Raw genomic sequence first — 22,041 nt, 5'->3', positions numbered from 1 at the left:
AGTGTTTGAACTTAGAACTTTCAGCACCAAAGCCCGACCCTCCACTTAAAATAAAGGAGGAACTCTATTAGCTGTACTGTTGATTAATGACTGAGGTCAGCACATAAGTTAGAATGGTCTTGAATTCTGGGTGCCCAACTTTAGACCCCACAGCCTGATTGCCATGAACCACCCACAGCTGTATTTAAAACCAATGGGAGCTATAGGGGTTCAGCTCCTCTCAACATCACACCACACCATACCATATGTCTGCAACTGAGCTCCCAAAAATTGAGGCATGCAAATGGAGAGGTCAGGACGTTAGCTTTTAATATCAAATCAGGTCAGAATTCATATGTTTTACCAAATTAATAATATTGATTCTTACAGACTGTACATTTGTATTATTCATCTGTGGTAAGGAATTTTCCATATTAAAAACTGATAAATTTAAGAAATGTTTACAGAAGTGAGGGTAAATTTTAACCCTGTTGAATGGTATTTATCATGCATCCTTGCACTAGAGAGCTTTTCTGAGTTGCTTTTAAGTCCCGCAAGTGGGCCTCATGCTGGGATAGATTATGTGGGATGAAATCAGAGGCAAGTCTAAACGAACACACATAAGAGAATGTAAGCAATTATAACTTACACCTTCTAGAATTCTCAGTGTGTAAGTTACGCTAACTTGGCCAATACTACAAAGTGTTGCCAGCACAGCTATATCAGGTAGGAGTATGAAAAAAAATCACACACTCCAGCGGACATAGTTATGCCAGCAAAACCTCTTATGTGGATGCAATTGTGCTGACAAGAGTGCTTTATTTGGCAGAGCTAATGTTGTTCAGGGAGGTAGGGGTAGCTATGCTGGCAGAACTCTGCAGCATAGACAGGCCGGGGGACTCCTTGTGGTGTGCTTTGATATACTGGTGTTTGAAACGGAATTCCCTATTAAAAACCTAGCTACACATCTTATATAAATTAGACTAATAATACCCATTTCTAGGATACAGTCACCTTGTGCATTAATCTTGGCCTCCTAATTTTTCCTTTGTCATAACACAATGTATTTGCCAGAGTTTAAATAAAAAACTCAGGCATCAAGTAACAAAATCCAGATCCCAAGAAATTCAATTTACTGTCCTATTTTTACCACATACCTTTAAACTACAGGATATCAGTGTGATTTACAAGCTTTATGGATAAATCATTTCACCACCACTGAAATGCAGTCACCGGCTAGAAAACTTCTCTGTCGCTTTTATTTAGTTCCAATTTTTTAAGTTTTCTTGCCTCCTCTGTGTCATATGAGAGCATCTTAAGTTTGCTTGGAAGGCCAGGTTTCTCTTTCTGGAGTCATTAATAATGAAACAAAACCACTTTAACAAATGGAACAACAGTCAGAGAGGAGCCAAAAAGCGCCTTCTTCTCTCTAATATGCTGCATGAGTGCTTTGAAGTGCTTTGCCCAAAGGCTTTTTGCTATCTCTTTAACTTCATTAGAGACTATGAAATAGAGGCACAGCCTTGTCATTTGCCAAATGACTAGTTCAAAGTCTACTCTCTGGAGTGATTCCATCCTATGTCTAGCACCCAATGACACCATTTTACAGCAGCAACATTCACCTTGAGAAATCTCCTGGGGGTATACAGAGGAGTAATTTAAAACCCTTCCATTACTTTCCCCATGTGATTCATGGTGTCAAAGGCTCACAAAGACTCCTCACCTTTTTCCTAAGAATTTTCCTGTAGATGTTGTGAGCTAGCATGGAGCTGGCTGATAGAAGGGCTGAATCTGCAGAAGACATGACAGCAGCAGCAATGGCTCCTAAGCCAGCAACAGAAACATACGTTGGGCAAAGATACTGCAGAACAATGGGTAATATCATGCTAGACTCCCCTCTTTCATTAGGGGTTGGCAGACCATAGCTTGTCTGATTCCAGTCTAAAAAAGAAAAGAACATTAATTAACAGGGAGTTTTGGATTTGCTTTGTTAATTTTTCATTCCTTTACTCTCTTCTGTGTTGAAATAGCTAACAGTAAATTCTGCATTGATCTTGACTTTTTTTTTTTTTTGCAAGGTGAAATAAGACATACTTATTTCCCCTGCAACAATCAATAACACTGAAGGGAAAGATCATTAGGAACGCTGTCAGCATCCCTGGGCTCTGTAAAATCTCTAAATTGTCTGAAATCCACCAAAACTTTCTAAGCTTCATCATGCTTTGAGGTCTGTGGTTTTGGGGTTATGAAAATGGAAGGAGAAATTAAATGAAAATCAACCTTGAAAAACACTGGAACATTCATCTGAAGGAAAACAGTCCAAAGCACAGCACAGAAAGAAGATATTGGAATGTCATAAAACAAGAACTTCATCAAATCAGTTGGTTAACAAACAAAAGTCGATCCAATTTGGGATGCACAGGCAGAAGGAGGGATACGACAGCTCCTATCTACATAGCACTGTTCTATATAGATACTTAGGCCCCATCAGCGTAGTATCTGAGCACCTCACTAACACCAATGAGTTTATCATCTCAATATTTTTTCTGACAGGGAAGTAGTAATATCCCAATTTTTTCAGATGAGAAACTGAGGCACAGGGATCAAATGTATGTTTGTGACAGAACTGGGAACAAAGTGCATATTTTCTGAGTTTGTTATGGTTTAACATTGAGGCCATTCTTCTGCCTGCTGAGATTGCACCTTAAGTACTGTTCCGGGCATAAGAGTTGGCAATGCTGAGATTTTGAATCTCTGTGACTGTAACTCTGTAAGCCTAATACTGCAATGAGCTTACTTTTTATTTTTTTAATTCTGAGGGACAGTTCCTCAGCTATTGTGAATTGGTGTGAGCTACATAGATTTACACCAGCTGAGGATCTAGCCCCCATTATATATGACTAGGGATTAAACAAACAAGCCTCTTTGTACCAGAGCACTGCCTATTTAACCATAACAGAAAATTTAACAAGGAAAATATAACTTCCAGAGTGGAAGGAAAGATCTTAGCAGTTCAAAGAATTGTGAGACCGAGGATAGCAGGCCTGGGTCCAGCCTGCCCTGCTCCATGTTCTAGCCTACAGCTGCCAGACATTCTAGGAGTTGTAGGCCATGCTGCAATGCATGATGGGAAAGGAAGAGACTATCAGAGGCAGCCTTTCACAGTGCTGTCAACTCTGGTGATCTTATCACAAGATTCACAAGATTGGGTGATTTTCTTAAAGCCCCAGCTTCATATAGAAGCTCAACTTTCATTTATAAACTAAAGTTCATTTTTAGCCATATGGTCATGGAGAAAAGTTTGAAAACGTGACCCAAGCTTTAAGGCAAAGTAACCTTTTTTGAAAAATCTCATGATTTTTAAACCAGTTGCAGGATTGTTGAAGCATGACTCATGGTTTTTGAATGCTTGGGGATAGCTATAATGCTTTCCTTAGAGTGTACAGAAGGTCCAGGCAAGCAGAAGTGTAAGGAAGCTCTTCAGGGGCTGGGATCAAGGTGGTGTGATTCCTTCTTGAGAGGGAGCCAGGGAAGAAGCCTGGGGGAGTGTCTGTTGAAGACATTTCAGAAAGCTTAGGATGAGATAGGCCAAAGTAGGAAGTGTCTGGAAAAAAGTGAAGCAGGGCAGGGATTTTAGTACAGTTCACAGCAGCTTAGGGTACGTCTACACTGGAATAAAAACACATGGCTGGCCCGGCTCAGCTGACTCAGCCTCACAGGGCTCAGCCTGTGGAGCTAAAAATTGCTGTGTAGATGTTTGCGATCAGGCTGGAGCCTAGGCTGAATCCTCCCCTGTCACAGGGTCCCAGAGATCAGGCTCCAGTCCAAACCTGAACCTCTACAAAGCAGTTTTACAGCCTCGTAACCCAAACCCTGTGAGCCCAAATCAGCTGACCTGGGCCAGCCGCAGGTGTTTAATGGCTATATAGACTTTACCCTTAGTGTTTTAGGAAGCCTGGGCTGAAGACTGCACTAGATGATGGACCTGGACTTCCCTTATGGTGCCACCTATAGGAGATGGGAACCTCTGCAAATAAGGAGAAGGCCCTGGAAAGAAAGCAAAAGAGACTGGCTGGAAGATTTGGATTTTTCCATTTTGTTTGGACTCTTCTTTGTGACTTTTGTATCCTGGAATGTTTTTAAGTTTGAAAACAGGGCTCTCTGAGACCTCCTTCCAGGCAGCTAAAAGGAGATCACCACGTATTGGGAAAATGAGGCAGCCACTGCATCTCCATGTGGGACAGGTAAGATGCCTGTTACAGCGAGACTGATATTTACTTTGCTATTCATTGTGTCACTGTTTACTTTTTCTTTCTTCACTTGTTTGTTTTATCCATCATTTGTGCCTCATACGCAGGGGCAGCTCAATGTTTTTTGCTGCCCCAAGCACGGCAGTCAAGGAGCATTTGGCGAAGTTCTGTGGGAGGTCTGCTGGTCATGCGGATTCAGTGGCGGTTCTGCGGGTGATCTACACCAGTCCCGCGCCTTCACCGTACCTGCTGCCGAATTGCTACTGAAGCCGTGGGGCCGGCAGACTTCCCACAGAAGGCTCCCTGACTGCTGCCCTCTTGACAACTGGCATGCCACCCCCCAGCAAGATTTTGGGGGAACGGACAAGTGTGTGTGTGTGTGTGTGTGTGTGTGTGTGTACAGTGCCTAGCAAAATAGGCCATTGATTATGGCCTCAAGGTGTTAATGGAAAGAAACAGCTTTTGTGTTACCTGTAGAAGCAGCTACTGCGCCAATAAGAACACATGGAATGGCCATGAAAACACACCCAAACCCTGCAAAATAAAAAGCGAGCCTTGCTTGTCTGGATGAGGAGGCTGCGAGGACTCTTTGGAAATAGATCTGCCATGGAATACTTCCAAGATCCTGAAATGAAGGTAAACCATTAAAAATAACTCATGCTTCACTATTAGGGGCTGGAGTGTCATTTGCTATAGACCTTCATTTGCCCCCTCCTCCATCAGAATTTTCATTGGTCTATATGCTCCATTATGTCTTCCACTCTTTGTCCCCCTCCCTCCCAACTTTGCAGGATATAATATAATCACATATGATGTTCTACATGTTGATGCAACTTCACCTCCCTCCCCTGAATTTTTCTGAATTTGGGGCAAACCTATCCCCATGAAGGCAGTTCCTCCCTCCAGATAAAAGTCATTCTGGTGTTACTACTGCTACTGCAACCTTGGGGTTGTAATAATCCTTCTGGCTGTCACTCTGTCTTTTTCAGGGGAGGGTGATTGGTAGGTCTGTGCAGTCACAGATCCATTATTATCTTGGCCCGCACTTCTCCCTTGGCTTGTCTCTCTCCTAATCCCATCCCTTTCCATTGCAGCCAGGAAAGATCCCCTGCAGAACCAGGCTTCATGGCACACAGGGGTGTATGCTCCTTGCTTAGGCTTCCTTCATTCTGTAGCAGAGCTGCCCTTGTTCCACTGTTTTTGTGGGGAAAGTAGCAGGAGTTTCCCTGTCAGGCACTCAGGGTGTCTTTGGCACAGGAACTCCTTTGTTATCATCTATTATTTTTACAGCACCCAGCATACAAGACAAATAATAAGACTGGCCCTACCCTAAAACCTTACAATCTAAACACAAGCCGAGATTTAACAAATGTCCTGGAGAGGATGGGCTGAGGCAGGACAAGAGTCACAGCAGTAAGAGCACCCTGCTTCTCGTACACCATTGTTATTATTTATTACAAGGGCTGTCAAGTGATTAAAAAAATGAATCATGATTAATCGTGTGATAAAAAAATGAATCAGGATTAATCGCACGATTAATTGCACTGTTAAACAGTAATAGAATGACCATTTAGTTAAATATTTTGGAATGTTTTCTACATTTTCAGATATATTGATTTCAATTACAATACAGAATACAAAGTGTACAGTGCTCACTGTATTTTTATTACAAATATTTGCACTGTAAAACACAAAAGAAATAGTATGTTTCAATTCACCTAATACAAGTACTGTAGTGCAATATCTTTATCATGAAAGTTGAACTTACAAATGTAGAATTATGTACAAAAAATAACTGCATTCAAAAACAAAACAATAATTTTTGATGGCATTTCACATAGGCGCCGACTCCATGGGTGCTGCAGGGCTGGAGCACCCACAGGGAAAAATTAGCGGGGGCTCCGCACCCACTGGCAGCCAAGCTCCTCCCACCCCCATCCCCGCTCCTCCCTGAGGAGCCACATCCCTGCTCCTGCCCCTCTCAGCGCTTCCTGCCCGCTGCCTAACAGCTGTTTGGCGGCACTTAGGACTTTCCAGGAGAGAGGGAAAGGAGTGGGGACGTGACGCGCTTGGGGGAGGAGGCAATAAAGAGGTGGGACAGGGGTGGGGACTTGGGGGAAGTGGGTGGAATTGGGGCAGGGTGAGGGTGGTGTAGGGGTGGGCAGAGGTGGGGCCAGAGGCACGGCGGAAGGGTTGAGCACCCATGGGGCAGAGGGAAAGTCGGCCTCTATGGCATTTCAGATTTTTAAACCTTGCATTGAGTGCTGTAGCTGTTTTTAGAAATCTCACATTGGTACCTTTTTTGCGTTTTGTCAAATCTGCTGTAAAACATGAATTAAGTGTGATTAATCAACAGCCCTATTTATTATTTATATATATATCTTACACCTGTTTCATTCCCCGGCACTCTCACTCCTGTTGGTGAAATCTTTTGTAGGCTGTGGCTATAGGAGAAATGGTCTGGTAAAATAAGAACCCACCCAACCTTTTGCCTTTCCCTTGAAGTGACTCTGAATCAAACATTTCTGGCAAGTTGGAAAAGAGAAGTTGCTGTTTAATTGTTTTCCTTATGCATTTCTAGGATCCATTCAGGACCTGAAGTAGCCATGTCAAAAAACTGTGAGTAAGGCTGTTGTAATGGTATTCCCATTCCCTGGCCAGATTCTCCGTTGTTGTAAAGCTCTAGTGACGTCAGTGGTGCTATGCCAGTTGAGAATCTGGCCCGGAACGTTTATTACGTGTCCCTGCAATGCCTATGCTCTTAAAAGTCCAGTTCTACAGGTCAAAGAGGTTCAAGTAATTCTGATAAACATTCAGATTTGGAGTGCCCTCCTGAACGCAATATGTCAACTGTGAGGTGCATCTGACATTAATGCACCATAATTAAGGCTACGATTTAGTCACAGGTTGTGGAAGTCATGGAATCTGTGACTTCCAGCGACCTCCGTGACTTCAGCCTGCTGTGGTCGGGAGCTGTGGGGCTGGGAGCTGTGGGGTGGCCTCTGCTGCTCCAAGCCATTGCAGGTGATGGGGGTACCCCCCACATCTCCTGGCCACCATGGGCCCACGGAGCTGCAGTTAGCAGGGGTACCCTGTAGCTCCCAGCCCTGGTGGGTAGTGGGGACATACCACATCTCCCAGCTGCTGCGGCCGCAGGGGAACCCCCTAGCTCCCAGCTGCCATGGGCCCCTGGAGCTGCAGGCGGCGGATGTACCTTGGAGCTCCCGACTGACATGGGAGGCCTGGGCACCCCACAGCTCCCAGCTTCCACAGGCAGTGGGGGACCCCTGGAGCTGCAGGTGGCAGGAGTACCCCGCAGTCCCCAGCTGCTGCAGGAAGCTCCTAGCCCCAAGCAGCTGCCTGTTTCAGGCGGTGTGGGGACCCACAGGTCCCCATTTTGTCTTGGATATTTTTAGTAAAAGTCACAGACAGGTCATGGCTTCTGTGAATTTTTCTCTTTTACCCATGACCTGTCCATGACTTTTACTAAAAATACCCATGACAAAATCTTAGGCTTAACCATAATAAAGATGCATCCATACAGGGCCATCCCTAGCTATTCTGGGGCCCTATGCAGCCCCACCCCTCGTGCAGGGGAGCAGGCCTCTGTGGGGGTGGGGGCTGGCTTGGGGAGCAGGGGGAACCACTCCCCCAGCACTCACCAGTGGTGCGGCTGGGGTCAGATCCCTGCACTTCCCGCCATCTGTGAGCGCAGGCCTGGCCCTGCTGCACTCCTCAGGGGCAGGAAGAGGTGGGGCAGGGGTAGAGCAGGGGTGGGAAGAGGTGGGGTGGGGGGAGAGGGCGGTGCTTTGGGGGAAGGGCTGGAGTTGGGGGAGGGAACTGGGGCAAGCAGAGGCCGGGAAGAGGCAGGGTGGGGCAGGAAGAAGGGGTGAGAAGAGGGGGGTAGGAGCAGGAGTGGAGGGAGGGGGCGTTGGGGGAAAGGGGATGGAGTGCGGGACAGGGCTGGGGCGGAGGAGAGATGGGAAGAGGTGGGGCTGAGGTAGGGCAGGGGTGGGGGGTCTGGGGAAGAGGCAGAGCAGGGGTTGGAGCAGCACGCAGCTGTGCAGGGCACCAGGAAATTTGCATATGGCTAAGGATGGCCCTGCATCCATACAAATATCTGCAATTCCAAAGTGTCTTTCTCCCTCTATTCTATCGTGTAAAATTCAGGCTGTACTAGTAGGTTTATAAAAAGGTGCTTTGCTTTTACTGACACTCCAGGTGAACTATTAGAAGGAAAGGATGGAAAAAGGATCTTACCACATACAGAAGTTCATCTAACCATCTTCCAAGATACTCTGTTTCCAGTTTGCCAATCCATGGTACTTGATAGAATTCATTAACAGCAGTATAATAAATGCTTTCAGTTGCAGGGTTCAGCAGCGCAAATGGCACACAAGTCCACTGTGTTAAGCATGAAAACAATTATCAGTACAATAAGCAAATGTACACCAGACAACATTTGTAACTCCTCTGTTTTCCCTATAAACCTGAAATTCCACCTCCCCATACCATACCACCACCAAACCTTGGGATTCCACAGAAATCTGAAATTGCCTCCCACCTTTAAGCTCTCATATGGGATTTTTCTAATGTTAAGGGTGGCGGTGTAGTGAGTAGAGTGAGGCTAAGAAGGGGAAAATTAACTGTGGTGTACCTAGTCCTGTTTAACTTTTCCATTTAAACTTCTATCTTGTTTTCAAGAGCTCTTCTCATATAGCTCACATGGGTACTTTGTCCTTGTTTTTTTATAAGGTGGCTGGTTTTGTACAGAGAGGTTGCTTTGCATTGCTCTGGTGCTACAAACCAGCCCTAAAGCTGGTTTAAGTGGGGAAGCATGTCAGGGGACTCTTCCTCATACCTGAGATTTCCTATAAACCTGCAGAGAGGCTGCTGCACAGGTCCTGTGGGTGTCGTGCTGTGTTCTATGGCACAGCCTCGCCTAGCCCTGACCCCGTGTAGGCATATCCAGTGCAGTTTACCTCAGCTTCTTGATGGAATACACTGCTACGGGGCTGGGAACAGCCAGTGGCAAATCAAATGGAAGCAATCCCATTTGGCTCTAACAAAACAGCGGCTGAAATATTAACCATGCAGCCTCTTGAACAATGATGATGACTGAGCAGTGATAATGCAATTTCCTGTTTTCCCCGCTGAAATAGATACTGTACTGGTAACTCAACACTGTTATAACTCAGAGAGCCTTCTCAAGGTACAGCAAGCACTATCCCCCTTGAGAATCCTGGATGTGACTCACTCAGTTAGAGAGCATTGCCTTGACCCTCTTTACAGATCTGCACACGAGGCTGCTGTCCTGAACATACTTAAAAACTGAAGGTTTACTTTTGCCCTAAATCTTTAAGAACTCAGCTTTGGTTGTAAGGCCCATGGAGGTGGTGATGTGAAGACACAAGCCCTGTAGAATACAAGACTAAGAGCAGTGTTACTGGTACACTCCCCTTTATGTTGTACTACTGTACATAGCAGTGGCGTAGCCAAGCCAGGACACTTGGGTGGGCCCCAACTTCAGGTGAGTGGGCAAGCACCTGCACCCCGACCCCGCTTTCTGGCTGGAGCACCGGGCGGGCAGAGCAGGGCAAGTGCCTGACCCTGCTCCCCGACTGGAGTGCTAGGCAGGTGGGTGGAGCGGGGCAAGCCCCTGACCCCATTCCCCATCTGGAGCACTAGGTGGGTGGAGTGGGCAAGCCCCCACGCCCTGACCCTACACCCTGGCTGGAGTGCTGGCTGGCGGGAGGAACAGGGCAAGTGCTGGGGCCAGAGCATAGTCGGGTTGGAGGGTGTGAACCTGGATGCTAAGTGGATGGGCCCCGGCCCACCCAGGCCCACTTGTGGCTATGCCCCATGTACATAGTGCCCTCCCAGTGGGCAACAGCTGTGATTGTGCTGTAAGGATGTGGGGTGCGGCAGCAAAGACCAAAAGTCTTCCTCCATTTTGGAAGGCCGGGTTCCAGACTGCCGGGCCAGAGCAAGCCATGGCTGGCTGTCACTTATAGCAGGATCTTGATGCTGTGTTATAAGTGTTTAAGTAATAATGTCATGTTAAATATAAGCTCTCTGGGCCTCAAGAAGAACACCACACTCCCCACGGTGGGGAGTGTCTCTGCTGGCTGGTATAGATAGGGTGAGGGCATTGTCTGTCCTGCCCCTTTGGGAGAGGCTGGTGCCAATGTGGGTGGTAGCCTGCACTCTCCTTGTGCTCTCTAGACACAAGTGCAACAGTTATTTCTAGCTAAATGTGAGTGTGTTTGTGAAACCCAACAGTTCTTGGTGCCTCCTGCTTCCCTCACCCCATCCTGAGCACCCATTCTGGGTGAAAAAATCAATCTTGCCTTAATGGCTAAAGCCTTTTGAAGACAGCTATTTTGTTTATAGCCATGTTCTGGATCACAGTAGGCTGAACTGCCAGTTAAGTGACTAGTGTTAACCTGTTTCAGAGTAGCAGCCGTGTTAGTCTGTATCCGCAAAAAGAGCTGGAGTACTTGTGACCCCTTAGAGACTAACCAATTTATTTGAGCATAAGCTTTCGTGGGCTACAGTCCACTTCATCAGACGCGTGTGTTAACCTAGCCACCAGAGGGGGCCCATGCTGTTCCATGAAAGCAATTGGAAGACTAGTAATAAAGCCTTGTGGAGTTCAAATAAAGTCTATCCCTTGGGTCATACCAGGCTTCTTGCAACATTTAAGGAAAGATAAACTGAAGACTAAATTTTCGCCACTTTGGCCTGTGCGGATCTCCCTACCTGAATTCCCTAGTGACTATTTTGTTTGTGATATTAAAGTAAAACTGTCTGAACAAAAACGCAGAAGCCAGATCCTGGCTTATGCTATCTCTGCACCTGAAAAACTACAGTCAGGAGAAGGGCTGCTGTGTCCTAAACCTAGCTCTTCCAAAACCCATGTGAGCTGAAGCTCATCTCACATCACTGTAAATCGGGATTAGCTCCATGGAGTTACATTGGCATACAGTTGGTGTCAGAGAGAGGGGAGTCAGGCTGCATGGAGTTAATATTCTGCAGAGCTCGGTGAGTCACTCCTGTGTTGAGCCTTGGAGGAGCATTCTGTGGAAGGAATTTGGGGTTGGAAGCTGAAGGTTATGTGAGTTTTAGTGTCTCCTTTACCACCAGGGCCAGTTCCAGGGTTTTTGCCACCCCAAGCAACGGAAAAAAAAAGAAGCCACGATTGCAATTGGTGCCTGCTCCACCACTGCACCACTTTCTTCTTTGGCAATTCAGCAGCCGTTCCTTCCCTCTGAGAGGGACCAAAGGTCCTACCACTGAATTGCCGCTGAAGAGCCCGATGTGCCACCCCTTCCCCTTGGCTGCCCCGAGCATCTGCTTGCTGAACTGGTGCCTGGAGCCAGACCTGTTTACCACTTATGAAATGCATCCTCTTCCACTTGGAATACTCATAATAATCCTGGCATAAGAAGAGCTTGTGTAGGCACTCCCTATCTCTCTAGAATACATGGGGTAACTGTTTTAAGAAATATGTGCAGTAATCTGACCCTTTAAAGACAGAGCTCCAGTGATTGGTGGTGTTGGATCCAGAGTCATAATCATCATGATCTTTTTCTAATAAGCTAAGACTAAGGCCACGTCTATACGACGCGCCATATCGGCGCGTTACAATCGATTGCTCGGGAATCAATATATCGCGTCTCATCTAGACGCGATATATCGATCCCTGAGCGCGCTTACATCGATTCCAGAACTCCACCAAAACCAACAGAGTTCCGGAATCGACATGGCGAGCCGCGCACATCGATCCCGCGTGGTGAAGACGGGTGAGTAGATCGATTTTAGATAATCGATTTCAGCTACGCTGTTCTCGTAGCTGAAATTGCGTATCTAAAATCGATTTTCGCGCGTCGTGTAGACCTGGCCTCAGTGGCAGTTCCAGGCACCAGCGCTCCAAGTGCGTGCCTGGGGTGGCAAGCCATGAGGGGCGCCCTGGCGGTCCCTGCGAAGGTGGCAGTCAGGCAGCCTTCGGCAGCTTGCCTGTGGGAGGTCGCAATTCAGCAGCAGGTACGCTGAAGCCGCGGGACCGGTGGACCTTCCGCAGCAAGCCGCCAAATCCACGGGACCAGGGTCCTCCTGCAGGCAAGCCGCTGCAGGCTGCCTGACTGCCATGTTTGGGGCGGCAAAGAAGCCAGAGCTGCCCTTGCTAAGACTAAACACTGTTTTTGATTTAAAGAGTTTTAATTTCAGCCCATCTAATTTAGAAGTGTTGTTACAGACCCGTTCATTACAAATTAAAGTGCGACACTCTGACAGTCACCTCCTACTGCTCATTCTGTTGGGATTGTTTTGGATGTCCATAAAGGCTCCATCCTACAAATACTTATGTATGTGAATTAGTTCCATTGGACTGCTTGCCTAAGTACTTCATGTAAGTGTTTATAGGACTGTGCGAACCTACACAGACCCTGTGTCCTACACAGACCCTCATGCCTGCCTGCAGACCCATGGATTTCATTGAAGGTCTATGTAAATGCAGGGATCCTCCCACGTAGAACTCAGTATAGGACTGGAAAGGTAGGTACCTGTCCCACAAACATTTAAGCATGCGCATAACTGTAATTGAAATGAATGGGGTCACTCACATGAGTAAAGTTACAGATGTGCTTATAGAATTGAGTTGTTTTTAAGCACCACTGGGCAAGGACTTTTCTTTAAACTTTCACCTAACTTTGGATACTTGAAATCAGCATTTCCAAATCTTCCAACATGTGTGCGGTCCTCCCCACAAGTGTAATGTTAATCTGAATTTTGAATCTTTTTTAAAAAGTACCTAAAATATTCTCTGATGATATTTCCCCCTTAAATTCTTAAATATATTTATATTTTTAAAACTGTACCTCAGTTTAACAGTGATTTGGAGAGAGGGTGGAATTGAGGTTTTTGAGAGTCTGAATAGTATATTGCTTGAGAAACCTGTTGCTGTTTTAACACAGACATTTAGAAAATGGCATGTTCCAGCTTTGCAGAAAGAAGAATTGTTCTCTAATAAATTCTGACTTTGAGGTGGTTTCTGGCACTCTCGCACATTCTAGACTTAAAATACGCTACTGGGGAAGGCACTTGGAAGGATTTAGGAAATTTGGTCTTTTGATGAATTGACCTAGAAACTACAACACTACAGCCTCATAAAATAATTATTGTTCACCCTGTGCTCTGCTCTGAGCCTCATTAAGGGTTTTACGTACGATTTATGCTGCTGTGTAAATCCTCCTGTAAGCCAGTGAAGTATTTGTCTTAATAAGACATACTGAAAGATCCTTGGGACTGAAACTGGGTTAGATTCTGATCTGGTTACACTCATAAATCTATGAGGCCAAATCCTGCTCTGGATTTTGGAGGTGTAAATTTAGAGTATTTTCTGTGGGATTACTCCAGATTTATACTGGTGTAAATCAGAGAATCTTTTGTGGACTGTATGTGAGTCAGCTGTTTTTCCCAAAGGAGCATGAACTTGGCTTGAACTATTTCCCTCTATTTGAATTCAATCTCCAGCTGTTTTCTGGGAATTCAATAAGTACCTCTTTCCCCCCCCCCCCATGTCAATTGATAGCTGCAGTATGGCCTTCCAGGGTTTCTGTGCTGCTGGAGGGTGTCATCTTTCAGATGAGATGTAAAACTAAGGCTATGTCTACACTACCACAGTAAGTCAACTTACACTATGTAACTCCAGCTATGTGAATAACGTAGCCGTAGTCGATGTACCTTAGGTTGAGTTACCCCAGGGAGAAAGTCTCCTGTCAACTTACTTACTCTTCTCGTTGGGTGTAGAGTACAGGGTTCGACCGGACAGCAATCTGCTGTCAATTTGGTGGGTCTTCTCTAGACCTGCTAAATCGACCACCAGTGGCTCGATCTCAGAGCATTGATCCTGGTTGTAGTGTAGACCTGCCCTGAGGTTGTCACTGTACACTATAAAATTTTATGGCAATTTCACAATAGTAGCAGCATTAGCCCCAGTGACTGGGTTGATTCCAAGTGGGGCAATTAGTACAATCAAACTAAATTCTTCCTGGAGTTTCAGTTATTTCTGGTATTTTCTTTTCTCCTAAACTGTTGTGTAGCATGAGTATGTGCTGTTAAACAGTTATTACCATCCACCCCAGAAGTGGCTGCATTTAATGTTGGGTAAAATGGCGTTGGTTTTATGACTACAGCACTTCTCTGTTTCACATCCTGTATGTAATTTACTTTGGAGCAAAGGCTTCTTTTTAATGAGGCCTTAGATTGTTATTAACCATGCACTAATGAGGTAAGAAAATAATAAAAAAGCCCCTTCTCTACATAAACAGGTTTCTTGTGCTGTACACTTCAATCTAAAATCACAGAAGTGTATAGGCCTTACCAGGCTGACCATCATAAAAACCAGCTGTATCACATCAGTGTAGGCAACTGAGTATAGTCCTCCCGGTAAAATGTAGAGTATAACAGTACATGCTGAAATGATGATAGCTAAATATTCTCTGATATCCAAGATCACACTCATTGTAGCCCCTGCAAAGAAAGACAGCTTTATGTATATACACTCACACACCCACACGAACATACATACATATGTAACCAGGTGTGTGGGTTACACAGACACACTATAATTAAACAGTTGGCACCATGCCAGTCACAGAACTGCAATCAATGCTCCTGTTGTAAGCCAAAACTTGATGCAAGGAGTCTTTATGCATCTCATGGAGCAGAAATTATTATATAATTTTTTAAATTTTATTTTAAATGACTCCCCAACATGATGGTGGTTGTGAATATTCCATTTTTACAGTTCGGTCAGTACTAAAATTGGCTAGCCTCAAGCAGTGCAACAAAGCGTCCTTAGTCTCAGTGTTCCGTTTCCCTTTTGATTCCTCTGTGAGTGGAAATGCCAAGGACCAATTTCAGAAATGATACTTGAGATGGTATAAAGGAGTTTAAGGAAGTCTAAGTTGGTGTCATTTATGCACCCAGAGGCTGGAAAGGAGTGTGAGTTAAAGTAAGATGAGGCATACTTAAGTTACATCCTCCTGTGAGTTGGTTTTCTTGCTACAGTCCTATCTTCCAGCTCTGTCAGTGTGTAAGTTACACCAGCTTAAACTCCTCTAGGCTCCTTCAAACTCACTTACACCCACTTACCAATGTGTAACAGTCAGAGGTGACGTGTAAAGTGGCTTTAGCCCAGAAAAAAAATCTTTGGTGAAAGATATCCTCAGTATTCCACATTTCCCATCCATACAACATCCACAGACTTTCTCCTCCCACATCTAAATCCCTAGACTCTCAATCTGGTCATTCTGTCTGGGTTTCCTAGGAATTTAAGAATTGCCTGACTCTGTCAGAACAGTGCTCCATCCTACCAGTATTCTGCCTCTGACAGTGACCAGTACCAGATGCTTCAGAGGAAGGTGGAAGAAAACTTGAAATCATGGAGTATCTTATTCACACAGAAAGCTCCTTAACCCTGCCAGTTAGAAGTTGGCTTATGTCTTGCAGTCTCAGGGCTTATCCTCTTCAAACTTTTGTTCTTTTGGGAAAAAAACTAGCATAACTCTGGATATATTTATTATCCATATAAATAGCTAATCATTTTCTGAATCCTGGTAAGCTCTGGGACTCAGTGATATCTTGTGACAATGAGTTCCACAGCTTAAATGTGCATTGTGCAAAAGTATTTCCTTTTATCAGTATTACATTTGCTGTCTTGCACTTTCATGGAACGTCCCATTCCTCTTGTATTATGGAGAGGGTGAATAGAAGTTCTTAACCTACCTTCTTTAGGCCGCTCATTATTTTGTTTGCTTTTATCATGTCCCATTTTATTTCCTTCCCCTGTAGGGTAAACAATCATTTCATTCTTTCTTCACATGGAAGTTTTGCCTGGCCCTTAATTATTTTCATTGCCTGTCTCTGAAAACTCTCTTTCCAAGTTGTGGCAAGGCACCTTCTCAGTCTCCCCAGCCTCCACTGCTTTTAGCCCTGGCGAGACAGGCTTGGGTAATATGGTCCCCCTTGGGACACAAGGGAAGTCTGTTCCTTCTCTCCACCAGTCCTTTTTAGCATATTTTCCTCCCTTGTGGGAGAGAATACTGCCTCTCCTCCTGGTGAGGCTCGCTGTCTTGCTGCTTCTAACCTCCTGGCAGCAGGACTCCTTCTCTCTCTTCTTTTCCCCTTCCTTCCCCTCAGGGGATGGTTTAAAAAGGTCTCAGGCAGCCCTTAGTTGGAATCAGCTGATTCTAATTAACTTCAGGTAGCTCTCTCTCAGCTGATTCTAATTGATACTTTGATAACCCCTTCTCAGCTGAACCTGATTGACCCATAGTTACCCCCTCAGTTGATAGGGAGGAGAGCCTCTTAACCCTCTGAGACTCATTTCTACCCTTCCCTTGCAGCTGTCTGTCCTGAGTTTATCACAAAGTCTTCTCAGAAAAAAACACCCCAACAAACCATTCCTGTTTTTCTATGTCCCAATGTAATTCTTTTCGACATCTCAATTTTCCTTCTTTGACACTTCCCCTGGTCTCTCTCATCTTCTGTCTCTCATCCTCTTCCCCATCTGTTTGTACCTGTGCCCACCTCTTTCACTTTTTCTCTGTGTCTCCTATTTCCTCATCAAGTCCCCCTGCTCATTTCTTTAGCTCTCCACTTTATATCCCCCTGAGTCATTCTCCTTTTCTATTCCCTTCACACACCTCCAGTCCTTCTCTTCTCTCTTTTGTCCTACCTCAGGGCTTGTCATAAATGGATAGGTAAGGTAAGGGTTAAGTTTCTTTTACCTGAAAAGGGTAACCGAACACCTGACCAGAGGACCAATCAGAGAACTGGATTGTTTAAAGTCAGGGGCGGGAATTTGTATACTCGGGGTCTTTGTTGTTTTCTTAGCTATGAGGAAACAAGTCTTCTTCTAATTCTCTCCTAATACTTCTTCTAAACATCTGTAAGTACCCAGGAACCGCAAAGTAATTCAGCTATGATGGTCTTTGGGGTGTATTTACCTGTATGTTAATTTGTTGTGCTGGTTTAATTGGGCTATCTTTTAAATCAGACTGTTTCTTTATATTTTCTTATAAGCAAGAGCCTGTATTGAGTTTCTTAATGCAAGATGATTGTTTTATATTTTCTTTCTTTTTTTCTATAAAGTTTTCTTGTTAAACCTTGTGAAAGTTCTTTTCCTAGGGAGGCAAAGGGAAAAGCCAGGCTGTGGGCTATTTTCCTATTTGGGTCCAGGGAAAGAGCAGACTACGGGGAAAGAGACGAAGAATTCTCTCTGTTCTCTGGTGGTTACAGTTTTTCCCTCATTCCTGGAGCAAGGGGGGTGGCAGAGCCCAGCTGTGGGTATTTTGCATCTCCATTGTCCTGAGGGAAGCAGAAAAGCTGGTTTCTTGGGTCACACAGGTTAGCCGCGAGGCAAGCCTGATAAGGAGGGGGAAGGGGTTATTTTCCCTGCTTTTAGCATCCAAGGGATTGGGAATCTGGGTGTCCCACCAAGGGAGGGTTGGGGACACCAGAGGGAGGAAAGGGGGGATCAGGCCCCATAGATTAATTCCTGATCTGGTGGCAGCGAGAATATCCAAGCTGGTAGTGAGCTTGGGGGAGTTTCAGGTAAGCCCCCAAACTTTGGACGCAAAAGTCCAGGTTTGGGACAGGACCAGACTGGTGGACACTAAAGTCCAGGTCTGGGACTGGACGGCTAGATTACCACAGGGCTGGTCTACACTGGCGGGGGGGGGAGGGGGGATCGATCTAAGATACGCAACTTCAGCTACGTGAATAGCATAGCTGAAGTCGAAGTATCTTAGATCAAGTTACCTACCATCCTCATGGCGCGGGATCGATATCTGCCGCTCCCCATGTCAACTCCACTACTGCCGTTCGTGTTGGTGAAGTTCCGGAGTCAACAGGAGCGCGTTCGGGGATGGATATATCATGTCTAGATGCGACATGATATATTGATCCCCGAGAAATCGATTGCTACCCGCCAATACGGCCGGTAGTGAAGACGTACCCTCTGTTGCTCTTTCTTATTAAGACTGCTGCCATAGCTTCCCCTTTCTTTCCCAATGGCGAGTGTGTTAAGAGCGAGGCTGTTTCTCTGCTTTTCCCTCTCTGCTTCTCCACTGTGTCATTTTGTCCCTGCTTCTCTCCCACTTATGGGGCTTCTTCGCCACTGGATCCATGGACAGATTTAGGCCACACCCATGCTGTAGCAGTCAGAATCCAGCTACTTGTAATGGACTTCCTGTAGTGTGCTAGCTACCCGTTTGAGGAGAAAGCAAATTTCCCTTTATTATCATGCTCTGTGGCAGGGGTATAAATTTAGCACAAGTGGATTTCCCACTGATGTCAATGGCAGGTTTGCACAGGGTGGAAGTATGTAGTAGCTAAATATTTAGTTTTTATCATTATTTGTTCAGTATCTTTTCATCACCTTCAGCATCACTGAGAGGGAGAATATTCTACCTTTAACATCACTGCTATTTCTACCCTTTGTAACTCTTCCTTCTCAGTCCTCCTTTCTCCCTTCCACTCTTCCTCTCACTCTCCAGGATAATTTTTGTTTAGTCGAAAACTGAATTTTCCATTGGACAAAAAACTTTTGATGGGAAAACTTTGCCCTGTCCTAGGTCACATAGAAAGGTTCCTTTGCAAACATGAGGGCTACAAATCTATGTGTTTGTCATCCTTGCCCTCAGGGAACTGCTGCCCAGTACTAGAACAAAATTAACCCCACCCTTATATTAAATAAAACACCAGAGTGTTCTCTCTGCAGAAGTAGTCCAAACACTCTGCAGCAGTGGTTCAGACACTACAGCTTACAGTTGTATAATAACAGGTCTATGGGTCTTTTGTGTGGATTTTTATTGCTTATTTCCCTATTATGGTTGAATAGTTGTGTTCTGTTCAAATTTCTGTGTATCTGCACAAATACTATAAGGATCCAGAGACTCTTAAAAAAAGCTACCTGATGCGAGCGGAAAAGGAAATCTATTCTGAACGAGTGTATGTGTAAGATATCTACTTACCTAAAGCAGAAAGAATAGCTGCAAACCAAAATACATCTCCTATCAATGCTGGAAGAAAGAGAAGGGTTCCCATAGTGTTCCCATAGGTTTCTTGGAAGGGGTCCATCATTGTCACATAGCTTTTGGATCGCATTGGCTTTACAAAAAAGAGGCCCCCTAGCAAAAATCAAATGACAAGGTGAATTATTATTTTAATCATTGCCTAAGAAGCAAACAAGAATGGGGCCTCATTGTGCTAGGTGCTGTACAGACACAGAGTAATAAACAGTCCCAGCCCCAAAGAGCTTATAATCTAAATAGACAAGACAGACACAGGGGAGGAAACAGGCTATAACAGGCAGAGTGAACAATATGGTGGCTGCAAACTTCATGTTAGTTCTATGATTTTTAATATATTTAAATTACGCATTTAATTATGTATAGAGTATCTCCTGATCAGAACTATCTTGTCTTTCTAGAGAATGTCGGCATTAAAACTAAGAGATCTACATTATATCATATCCTTTCAGAAATGTCTTCCTAATAAAAATTGGGTGGTTTCCTTTCTCCTCCCCAAAACATTCATGGGGCACTATTACCAAGTTGTTTATTTTTTACATTAAGCCCATCATTACATTGACTTTACTTCAGAGTAGAGATGAAAGACCAATTCAGAAGCAAAGAAAATCATTGTTTTGTGTGTGTTTAGAAATCAAACATGATAAGAGGTTAAAGTTGACTCCAATCCAGAATTTTTTCAGATTTTCCATAAAGGTACTGAGAGGGCATACGTGAGTGTTAGAGATGGAAGCAACCCAAACCATGGGGACTCAAGGTGCCTCCACCCACCACAAGTGGTGGAGAATGCAGGCAGCTTATGCCTGATACAAGGGGGGAAAAAGCCCACAGAGGGAGACAGAGCTCAGTAGCTCTGAGCAAGATGGTACCTGAACAGTGGTATAAGTGGCCAGCAGAGACGCAGGAGCAGCAAGCAACTCTGCAGCTACACACCACCCAAGAGTAAATTCACATGATGCAACGGCACCTGCTGCTGAGGGAGTTGATGACCCAGCAGCAGAAGTTCCACAAGGAGATGACACAGTGTACTGTGCCAACCCTGCACTCCTCAGAAGTCCCTGCTGGGCACAGTACTGCCATAGTGGTTCCCCCACACCAATACCCATGAAGCTAAACAAGATGGGGCCAGACAATGATGCTAGGGCCTTTTTAATTACCTTTGAGAAAGTAGAATGAGCTTTCTGGTGGCCCTTGTGCAGTGGGCTTTGATTGTTGGCTCTATACTTGACAAGTCCAGCACAGGTGGCCTACCATAACCTGGACTTGGAGCAGACTAGGATTATAAACAAGAAAGTCTGGCTTTTTGGACTATTTGGACATTTCCTGGGAAACTCATTGTTTATCTTTTAGGTCCAAAACCCCTCTCAAGGGGGCTAGACCCTTGGTAGTAGCTCAGTGTTCGAAGAAATACTGTTGGAAATGGCTCCACCCAGAAGAAAGGTCTCGGGCTCAGGTTGCTAAATCAATTGTGACCGAATAATTTATAAGGATATTGGCAGGAAAAGGTAGAGAGTGGGTACTGTACCAGGACCTGGGACTTTGTCAGATACAGTGTGGTTAATGGAGAGTTTTCTAGAGACCAGAAGGGCCGCTAGAGACAGAATTTCTCAAGACCTTGATGCCACACAGGACGGGCTTGAGAGAAACTTGTGAAAGCAACCTCAAAGTGGTAACACCCACTCTGAGGGGTCCATCCTTGGGGATGTCCTCCGGGATGATCAGGTCAGCCATTAGGCCATGGGAAGACCAGAGGGGAACAAGAGGGTCAGGCTCAGACATGATACTGCCAGTGGAACCATCAGTCATCTCAAGCAGCTGAAGCAGGACCTGCAGAACAGAGGCTGGCCACTACTCCATGGCTGAGTTCACCTCCAGCTAGAACGGTTACTGTCAGTGCCCCTGGGTGACTTGCTACTCTTCTGGACAGACAGGACACATAAAGAAAGGATTGTCTCTTAATGAATGTGAGTATGACCAGGGTTCTGGACTGCAGAAACCAGTGCACAGAAAATGTCACCCCTCAAGTTAACAGTGCTGGTGATGATCCAAGGGAAAAGAGTTCCAAGACTCTGAGACTCCAGCTGAAGGTGACAACGTCCCCCAGAAAGTTGATTTACCCGCTGTGTATATATGGCAACATGAAAACATACCCCAGCCAACATTTATAGCTGACCCTGTGGACATGTTCTAAGGTAACTGTAGCTCTGGCCAAGAAATTGGCCTAACTTATAATCATAGGCTGGGACTGGCCATTTTTTGGCAAGTTGTTACTGTACGGGTCTGCCCAGTGAACGGGGTTCAGGGTCAGTTGTTGCAGCGTGACTCTCAAAGCCTTGTAAACCTCAGGGAACTGGAAGACCCTTGAAGAAGGAACATCATAAGCAACATGATTGTCAACCCCCACAGAGAAGGAAGAGGTTATCAACCTGGATGAGGAAGTGCTCCTACAGGACAGGAATTTTGTTCAGGAACAAAAAAGCAATCCTACACATATAGCCAATTGTCCGTGCATATAATCAATTGGCATTTATAAATGAGGAAGTAATGCACATCAGAGGGTCAAGCAGTATCCATGCTTCGTGGTTAAGAAAGAGCACCTGTACTGAGTTGAAAGAGATCCATGAATGGGGTAAGAAAGGCCAAGCTGCTGGTGCCGCATAAGTATCACTGGACAGTATTGCTGTCTGAGCACAACCTCCCATGTGCTGGACACC

At 45.2% G+C, this 22,041-nt stretch overlaps 1 protein-coding gene across 6 annotated transcripts in view; it reads right to left on the bottom strand.

The window, feature by feature from the left end:
- Positions 1 to 22,041, bottom strand: part of LOC116822613 (high-affinity choline transporter 1-like) — a 45,825-nt gene that overhangs the window by 711 nt on the left and 23,073 nt on the right. For 4 of the 6 annotated variants that reach the window (XM_032776630.2, XM_032776628.2, XM_075061727.1 and 1 more), the window contains 5 exons: positions 19,271 to 19,426; positions 14,614 to 14,762; positions 8,490 to 8,633; positions 4,701 to 4,854; positions 1,703 to 1,920 (listed from right to left, as the gene is read on the bottom strand). In XM_032776630.2, coding sequence (XP_032632521.1) covers positions 1,703 to 1,920; positions 4,701 to 4,854; positions 8,490 to 8,633; positions 14,614 to 14,762; positions 19,271 to 19,426 — 821 coding nt within the window. Of the gene's footprint in view, positions 1 to 1,702; positions 1,921 to 4,700; positions 4,855 to 8,489; positions 8,634 to 14,613; positions 14,763 to 19,270; positions 19,427 to 21,924; position 22,041 lie in introns of all 6 variants that reach the window. The other 2 variants (XM_032776633.2, XM_032776634.2) reach the window with 1 other exon arrangement.

The sequence above is a fragment of the Chelonoidis abingdonii genome, chromosome 1 (genome assembly GCF_003597395.2).
Source record: "Chelonoidis abingdonii isolate Lonesome George chromosome 1, CheloAbing_2.0, whole genome shotgun sequence".
NCBI classification, from domain to species: domain Eukaryota; kingdom Metazoa; phylum Chordata; order Testudines; family Testudinidae; genus Chelonoidis; species Chelonoidis abingdonii.
The sequence above is the reverse complement of the archived record's forward strand: the minus strand, read 5'-3'. Positions and strand labels throughout refer to the sequence as shown.